Source organism: Myotis lucifugus, unplaced genomic scaffold (assembly GCF_000147115.1).
Source record: "Myotis lucifugus unplaced genomic scaffold, Myoluc2.0 scaffold_536, whole genome shotgun sequence".
Lineage (NCBI taxonomy): Eukaryota > Metazoa > Chordata > Mammalia > Chiroptera > Vespertilionidae > Myotis > Myotis lucifugus.
The window spans coordinates 508,622-518,082 of record NW_005871584.1 but is presented as its reverse complement, the minus strand read 5'-3'; the positions used below and the strand labels follow the sequence as shown (position 1 = coordinate 518,082).

Here is a 9,461-nt window from a genome sequence, read left to right as displayed (position 1 = left end):
AAGACATAGAGGAACCTTAAATGCCCATTGTTAAGTGTCAGAAGCCAGTCTGAAAAGGCTACTTACTATATGATACTAACCCATATAACATTCTGAAAAGGGCAAAACTATCTAGATAGTAAAATTACCAATAATCGCCTGAGTTTCAAGGGACGAGGAGAGGGAAAGAGGGATGAAGAGGTAGAAACACAGGGCACTTTTGGGGGCAGTGAAGTGATTGTACATGAGTGTCATGTACATGACATCATGCATTGTCAAAACCCCACAGAACTGTACAGCAGCAAGAGTGAAATCTAATGTAAACTAGGGACTTTAGTTAATAAATATACCCAATATTGCCCTCATCAATTGTAACAAATGTACCCATACTAATGACAGAAGAAATTTGTGCATGTTTTTTTGTGTGTGAGGAGGGGGGGGGGGAGGGGGGGTATGGGAACTCTCTCTACTTCTGCATAATTTTTCTATAAACCTAAAACTGCTCTAAAAATATAAAGTGTATTTTTAAAAAGACTGGGGGCAGGGAGGGAGACAACAACCATAAAAAATATAATAAAATAAGGTGCAAAACTGCCATTCTCTCAAACTGTTGAGATTTTGCTTCCTGGCAATTGTCGTCAGTTTGGCTCAAATAAACTCATAAAAAAATCTTATAGGTTTGGACGTTTCTTACCTGGACAATACGAACAGCTGTAAGCTTACCTTTGCCCACCCCTGTCTAAACAGAGCGCCACTCCCTGCATCTCAAAATGCGGCAGGAATTGAAGATTCCTCACCAGCCACCTCTCGGGAGTTCCCATTTTGATAAACTACCTTGTGATTCTGGACAAGTTTCTTCCTGTCTCATGTCCTATCTGTAAAATAGGGCTGTTTCAATGATAAAAATATAACCAGGATGTAGACTGATGGAAGCTGGCATCACGACTGCTGGGTGTGACTGTGTACAAGTGCTTTGCAGAACTGTCCATGGGCCTGTGAACATGAATGACCCTGGAACATCTGCCCTCCAGGCAGACACACTGGAGGACTGCGCGCACACACAGAGCGCCGCACACACAGAGCACCGCACACACAGAGCGCCGAGGAACGTTCAATGTGGCACCCAAACCCCAATCGGCCCCCTGCTGTCTGCAGTGCCAGCGACCTCCAGCAGCACACCTCAAAGACATCAAGTGGGAAAAAAGGAAGTCACAGACACCACACGCTATTATTCCACTTACTAGAGGCCCGGTGCACGAAATTCGTGCACAGGGTTTGCCGGCCAGGGGGAGGGACCAGGGGAGGTTGGTTGGCTGTGGGAGGTTGGCTATGGGAGCGCACTGACCATCAGGGGGCAGCTCCTGCATTGTGCGTCTGCCCCCTGGTGGTCAGTGAATGTCATAGCAACTGGTCGGCCGGTCATTCTGGTCGTTCGGTCACTTAGGCTTTTATATAGATAGATATGAAATTTTTAAATAGGCAAAATTCAGCAATACATTGAGGAGGAACAAGAGAATGATTAATACAAAATTCAGACCAGCAGGTGGAGGGATGGAGAGGAATATGAAATGAGCTCACAAAGGGGCTCCTAACATAACACTGTGTTAACCTCAGGGCAGGTACTGGGTACTTCGGTTATTCTTGAAACTGTGCACATACACTTCATATACTCTTGGCATACGCATGCTGTATTCCACTATATAAATGGAAAGAATTCTAAAAATACACACACACCACACTCACACACTAGCCAATACGACAGCAAAACCCTTTCCAACTTAAAAAATGCAACCACATTTTATTGCCTGTCTGTATTACTGCCCCAAATCCTGCAAACCCACCCACCTGTAGACCCCGGCCCCACCCTGCAGGGCCTAATGATGTGTGAAGCACATTTATTCTGTACTGTTGGCCTGCTCCCGCGAGGTCCCTTGGCAGCCACCCACTTGGGCATGCAAAGCCCGAGGCAGAGACCACACGGGCTTAATCAGTAACTCCCTCATTTAATTAAGTGCCCTTGCACCCCAGGGGCCGCTCGGCGGCTGGCCAGACTGCCTGCAGTGCTCCGGACAATTAAGAACCAGAGGTTTCCAATTGATTTGGGGTTAAGAGGCAAGGAGACTTCGGGGAATAAGAATGGCCTGCTTAGCTGAGGTGGCATTTGAGTTCTGTTCTCTGCTTCACTTGCTTAACTGCCTACTCTTGGGGGCACAGGGCAAGCTGGGGAAGGACCTTCCTTCAGGGACCAGTGAAATTGCAAGGGTTCCATACATTCTTGGCTTCTGTCTTCACAGAAGAAATTCATTCTGAATTGCAAAGTAACAAGTTTTCCACGCCACAACAACAACCCACTGCTCAGGGCAGTTTGACCTTCCTGGCTAGTCCAAAGTTAAGTTCTCAGGCCAGAGACTCTGGGCTTCATTTTCTTTATCTGTGAAATGGGGCAAAGAAATAACTGGATTAGATTTGAACATAATGACATGGAAGGAATTCTGACCTCGGGACACAAACAGCAAAGTGCAGAGGGATGTACAACTGCATGTGGGTTGCACGTTTGAGAAACCGGAAGTACACGCTCAGGCACACAACACCACTGGCATAAGACTATCAGGCAGCACCTCATCACACTTAAGTAAACTCCTGCAGGAAGAGAGCGGGGAAGCCAGGGCCTTTCACACCTGCCTTCTGCTGCTCCACGCTGCCTGGCTGCTTACTCTGTGAATTACTTTTTAAATGAAAAGGAAGGAATACCACCACACCTCACCTCACGGACCTTCAGGATGAGATACCCATGAAACGGGCTCTGAAGTATAGGATTATTACTAATAATGACAATTTATGAAATAAATATACACAGACCATTAAAAGCCTTACATTTTATACATCGTCAAATTTAAAGATCTGTCCATCACTTGCTCCCCAAAATAACAAGTGCCTAGCACTGTCAACAACAACATCCACTGCTTATTTAGCATCTTCTGGTACCTAACACAGTTTCCTCATTTTATCCTTACCTGCTTGATAGGTATAATTATCCCCATTTTACAGATGTGGAAACTGAGGCTCAAAGAGGTTAAATAAATTTGCCCAAGGTTGCTCAGCTACTAGGAGCCCGTTCCAGGTGGGGACACCAGTCCAACTCCAAATGCCACATTTTCTCTATGTCCCCAGCAACCACTCCTGTGCCATTTCTCCTAAAATCCTCGACATAGGCTTTCAGAGTTCCCACAGCTGGCTCAGGGTCTGCAGGGGCTGAGCAGGGGGATCAGGGTTCCAGCCCTGCTCCCATCAGCCTATTTTTTTTAAAGGGTTCAATTTAGGAGAGGTTGGATAGCCTACTGGCTCAGTGCTTGGGCTCTACCAGGGACCCCCCTACCCGGCTCATGCTGGCTCCAGCAGCCCTTACCAGCTCTGCAACCTGGGCATTTGCTCTCTTGTCTCAGTTTCCTACCTGTGAGATGGGATAATCCATCATAGGTGGGCTATGAGTCATTCACAGAGGGCTGCTGGAGACCCAGGCAGTTCCTCTTAAAGGCGCAAAACACAGAGTTACGTGGACTCATTCCCACTAGGGCATTGGCTTGGGGGAATCCAGGAGGAACTGGATTGTCTGGCATCAGGGCAAGAACTTGGGGGCAGCTTTCTCCCAGACAGGGATGCTCACAGGGGTCACTGTTCCTATGCTGAGACCTCCCCATCCCCCACCCTCCACATCCCTTCCCTGACACCCCACCCTCCAGTCTCAGAGTTGACTGGCAGGCACCATATCTGAGTCTCCATCAACCTGGCTCACACTGTTCGCTTCGCCCTGGTGATTCCCCTCACCCAACTTGCAGCCCCACCCAAACTGCTTGAAGCAGGCTTTTTCATATAAATAGCCTGTCCTAGCTCAGGCTTCAGCCTTTCCTAAAATCTCTCAAACAAGTAGCAGCTGATGTCAGTGTGCCCCATACCTCCTGATAAGTGCCCCCAGGCCTGGCATTAGCAGTAGCTTGCCTTGCTTCACAGCTTGGCCTCCCCTGGGCACTTCCAAGCCCAACACAAGTAGCAGCCATCTGCAGACCAATCTGTAGCTCCTGCCCAGTGGCCCCAGGAAGGGCACAGGCAGTGTCTGACTTTGCACCTCCCAGGAGGCTCCAGAGTCGTGCACCAAGTGGACAGCTTCAGACCATATCAGATTTCAGCTCTACACATCCACAAGTGACACATTCAAAGGGAAGATTCTGTGAGCACCAAGGCCCCACTGAAGCAAGTCCTAATCCATAGGGGTATCTCCTGCACAGCAGTTCTTCCATTGTAGTTGCCACTGGTCCTCACAGACAATTGGCCTGGAGGTCAATTCCTCCCAGTGACACCAACAGAAATCAAAGCTCAACTACAACAAGACAGTGTACACAGCCCACACAGGGGTGTACCTACAGTGCCCAGCTCAGGTGACTGGGGAGGCTGAGCCACTGGGGCCTACAGGACACCTACTCCACAAGGCCACTCTACTAACTCCAGGAGACATAGCAGTTCTACCCAATACACAGAAACAAACACGGGGAAGCAGCCAAAATGCGAAGACAAAGAAACATGTTACAAATGAAAATAAAACAGAAAAAAATCTCCAGAAAAACAACTAAATGAAGTGGAAGCAAACAAAGTACTAGATATAGAGTTCAAAACAATGGTTATAAGGATAGTCAGGATCTTAATGAGAGCTTCAAGGCACTTACTGAGACTTTCAAGAATGTAGGTGAGAACTTCAAAGACATGAAAAAGGACCAGTCAGAAATTCAGTATACACTAACTGAAATAAAGAATAATTTACAGGGTTTCGACAGTAGAACATAGAATGTGGAGAATCAAATCAACAATTTGGAATATGAGGCAGCAAAAAAACACCCAATTAGAAGAGCAAAAAGAATAAAGAATCTAAAATATGAAGATAGTGTACGGAGCCTCTGGGACAACGCTAAGCCTACCAACATCCAAATTATGTGGGTGCCAGAAGGAAAACAGAGAGAGCAAGATATTGAAAACCTATTTGAAGAAATAATGACAGAAAACTTCCCCTACCTGGTGAAAGAAATAGACTTACAAGTCCAGGAAGTGCAGAGAACCCCAAACAAGAGGAACCCAAAGAGACCCACACCAAGACACATCATAATTAAAATGCATAAAGTTAAAGATAAAGAGCATCTTAAAAACAGCAAGAGAAAAGCAGTTAGTTATCTACAAGGGAGCACCCATATGACTGTCAGCTGATTTCTCAACAGAAACTTTGCAGGCCAGAAGGGAGTGGCAAGAAATATTCAAAATGATGAATAGCAAGGACCTATAACCAAGAATACTCTACCCAGCAAAGCCATCGTTTAGAATTAAAGAATAGCTAAAGAGCTTCACAGACAAGAAAAAGCTAAAGGAGTTCATCATTATCAAATCAGTATTACATGAAATTTTGAAGGGTATTCTTGAAGAAGAAAAAGGAAAAGAAGTGGAAGAAAGATAAAAAATATAAACAAATGGGCATGGCTCAGTGGTTGAGAGTCGACCTATGAACAAAAGGTCATGGTTCAATTCCCAGTCAGGGCACATGCCCAGGTTACAGGTTCAATCCCCACAGGGGGGACGGGGGGGAGGGGGGCGTGCAGAAGGCCACCAATCAATGATTCTCTCTCATCATTGATGTTTCTATCTCTCTCTCCCTCTCCCTTCCTCTCTGAAATCAATTAAAAAATTATTTTTAAATATATGAAAAATAAAGTGGCAATAAATACATATATATCAACAACTGAATCTAAAAATGAAAATAAATGAACAAAGAATCTAATGAACAAAATAAACTGGTGAATAAGATAGAACCAGAGGCATGGAAACATGGAATAGACCAACGAATCTCAGAGACGGAGGAGAGAGATTAACTAAAGAACATATATGTATATATGCATTACCTATGGACACAGACAATAGGGTGGTGAAGGCCTAGGGTGGGATGGGAACCAGGTGGAGGGGGACAATGGGGAGATAAGAGGGGGACATCTGTAATACTCTCAACAATAAAGATTCTTTTAAATAAAAAAGAATCAGCCCTAACCAGTTTGGCTTAGTGGATAGAGCATCGGCCTGCGGACTCAAGGGTCCCAAGTTTTATTCCGGTCAAGGGCATATCCCCAGTAAGGGGTGTGCAGGAGGCAGCTGATCGATGTTTCTCTCTCATTGATGTTTCTAACTCTCTATCCCTCTCCCTTCCTCTCTGTAAAAAAATCAATAAAATATATTTTTAAAAAAAAGAATCAAATGAGTCACTGCATGTGCACTTGGGACAGCAGTGGGAGCAGTCGGCACCCAGTAGTGCTGGCACCCTTACCATCAGTGTTAAGAGGAAAGGTCAGGACAGAACAGGCGTAACAGCCTCCATTCTACAACTCGCAGGAACTCGATGTGTCACAAGCCCCGGTGAGCAGCCCTCCTCAGCCTGCGGAATCAGACCTGTGCCCCTGCCAGGCGCTGCTTGTGACCGGCCCCGGAGGGCTGCAGCACCTTCCCTATTCAGCAGAGGGGTCCTCCGTACTGAGCCACATCCTTCCCATCACCAACCCCCGTCCAGTTCACTTCTCACTGGGCCCTGCCGCCTGCCCTGGGTGAGCACCCTTCTGACGCCTTTCCCTGCAAGAACCCTGAGGGCAGGGGTGCCGTCTGTGCTCCCAGTTCCTGCATGGCACCTGGCCGAGGGTGAGGCAATGGAGTGGATACTCGAAAGCTATTCAGAGCCAGTTGTGTCTTCAGAGCTCTCTCCCTCCCAGCACTCCAGGCGGCCGCTGCAGCCTGTGGCATGCCGGTGAGACCTGCTGGCCGTCTTTGGGCTAAAGTCATCCCACACCCCACAGGATGCAGTGTCCGACGCTCCTCCCTGGGACACAAAGCTCCAGCTCACCAGGGCAGGGCAGGCAGCAAGCTCACCTCGTTGCTGACCACCACGTGGATGCCCGTGGGCCCCTGCCGGTAGACTCGGTGGATGTGCTGTGGGGAGATGCTGTACAGGTTGGCGATCTTCTCAATCAACTCCAAAGTGGTCAGCTCTTCCAAGAAGATGGCATGGTACACTGAGGAGGCAGAAAGAGGTACTTCTATAGAGCAAGCGCCTGCTTTCCGAGGAGCTCATCTCTCCCCCACCCGCCCCGCCCCACCCAGGAAAGCAATGACTTGCTCGTGGGGGTGCTCCTGCCCACACGGATCCATGGGGTTGGGCTGCAGTGGGCACATCCCTGGAATCAATGGGTGAAAAGGTGCCAGCTGCGGTTCCTTCTGGCTGTTTCAGTCTCTTAGGGGACTCATGTAAGTGCGGAACTCCTGGATCCACCCCAGGCCCGGTGACAACCACGGAGGGGTGGAGGCTGGAGGCAGGAAGGCTGCAGAAATCTGCAGCTCTAACAAGCTCCCAGGGTGCTCACTGCGGGAGCAGGAGGCAGCCCTGGGCCCTTCCTTCCTTGCACTGCCCACAGGGGTCACTGATGCTGTCAGGTGGCCAAGAGAGAGATGTAAAGACAACTGCTACTGGGCAGCAGAGAGGGGTCTCGTCCTCGCCCTTCTCCACAGTCAGTAGCAGTGCACGTGGCACTGTGGCCCCAGTGGGAGAAGGGGCACCAGCCAGTCAGAAAGTCAGTGACCTGAGGTTGGGGCAGCACCAAACCCCAGCCAGCCAGGCCCCATGGAGACCTGGTGAGTTAATGCTTCAGGCCTCGAGTTCCTCAAACTACAAAAGCTGGATTCAACCAGCAGCTCCCAACTCCTCCCTCAACCAAGGAACCCTCAGATCCAACACATCTGACCAGAGGCCCAACTTTAAAACATGCACAGGCACACACAGACGTACACGCACACACACATGCACATGAAAGCGCACACACACACATGTACACACAGGCACACAGCACACACAAATACATGTGCACACACACGTATATGTGCACACCTGTACGCACACATACACACATACACACAGCACACTTACATACACGTGCGCTCACACGTATATGCACACCTGTACGTACACATGCACGTACGCACATACGTATGTACAAATGCATGCACACATGTACATACATACACACAGTGGGTCTTTGGAAGTGGGTGGCAGAGGCCACAAGGTCCTGCCACGTGGCAGATTCACCTTCCCACAACTCAAACAGGTTTCGTCGGGACAGTGTGGTCCCTGCGCAATGCTCCTCCAATTGCTCCTCCAGTACCGACTCCGGGCCTCTCTCCTCAGGTTCCTTTTAACATCAGAATTCTAATTGTACTCCTGTTTCCATTCTTTTAGAGAGCCTGTTCCACTTTCTCCAATTTTACTTCCCAAACCAATCTGACTGCTGCAAGAGGAACTGAAGGACGACAGGCTGGCTCCTTTTGCCGTCACTGTCTCCCTGGCTTCCCGGCCCAGCTGAACTCGGCCACCAGGAGCGCTCAGAGCCAGCCGAGGGCCGGCCACTCCCCGAACTCCTGCCATGCCCGCTCTCCTCAGGGGCAACGTGGGGGGCAGTTTGGGAAAACAAGGGGCTCTGGATCGGGCAACCCTGGTTCAAGTCCTAACTCTGCCACCCAGGACTGTCCCCACTCCTCCAGGAGCCTTGGGGGTCCTGTCAGCACCTGCACTGCAAAGCCACCACCAGTTAAATCACGCACCATGCGTGGAACACCTGCCCTCTCCCTGTGCCGACCTGGCCTCTCCCGTGTGCGGACCTGGCCCCTCTCCCGTGTGCTGACCTGGCCCCTCCCGTGTGCCGACCTGGCCCCTCCCATGTGCGGACCTGGCCCCTCTCCCGTGTGCAGATCTGGCTCCTCTCCCGTGTGCAGACCTGGCCCCTCTCCCGTGTGCAGACCTGGCCCCTCTCCCGTGTGCAGACCTGGCCCCTCTCCCGTGTGCGGACCTGGCCCCTCTCCCGTGTGCCGACCTGGCCCCTCCTGTGTGCAGACCTGGCCCCCCTCCCGTGTGCCAACCTGGCCCCTCTCCCTGTGCCGAACTGGCCCCTCCCTGTGCCAACCTGGCCCCTCCCATGTGCCGACCTGGCCCCTCTCCCTGTGCCGACCTGGCCCCTCTCCCGTGTGCGGACCTGGCCCCTCTCCCGTGTGCGGACCTGGCTCCTCTCCCATGTGGAGACCTGGCCCCTCTCCCTGTGCAGACCTGGCCCCTCCCGTGTGCAGACCTGGCTCCTCTCCCGTGTGCAGACCTGGCCCCTCCCGTGTGCAGACCATGGCTCCTCTCCCGTGTGCAGACCTGGCCCCTCTCCCGTGTGCAGACCTGGCCCCTCCCCGTGTGCCGACCTGGCCCCCTCCCGTGTGCAGACCTGGGCCCCTCCCGTGTGGAGGACCTGGCCCCCTCCCGTGTGCAGAGTGGCCCCTCTCCCTGTGCGGAACTGGCCTCTCCCCGTGTGCCTTACATGACCCTCCTGTGTGCCGACCTAGCCCCTCTTCCCGAGTGCCGACCTGGCCCCTCCTGT

General features: G+C 50.8%; 1 protein-coding gene across 1 annotated transcript in view; it reads right to left on the bottom strand.

Moving 5' to 3' along the window:
* TFCP2L1 (transcription factor CP2 like 1) overlaps positions 1-9,461 on the bottom strand; it is a 61,829-nt gene that overhangs the window by 7,744 nt on the left and 44,624 nt on the right. The window contains exon 12 of the mRNA XM_014446410.2: positions 6,925-7,067. Coding sequence (XP_014301896.1) covers positions 6,925-7,067 — 143 coding nt within the window. The remainder of the gene's footprint in view (positions 1-6,924; positions 7,068-9,461) is intronic.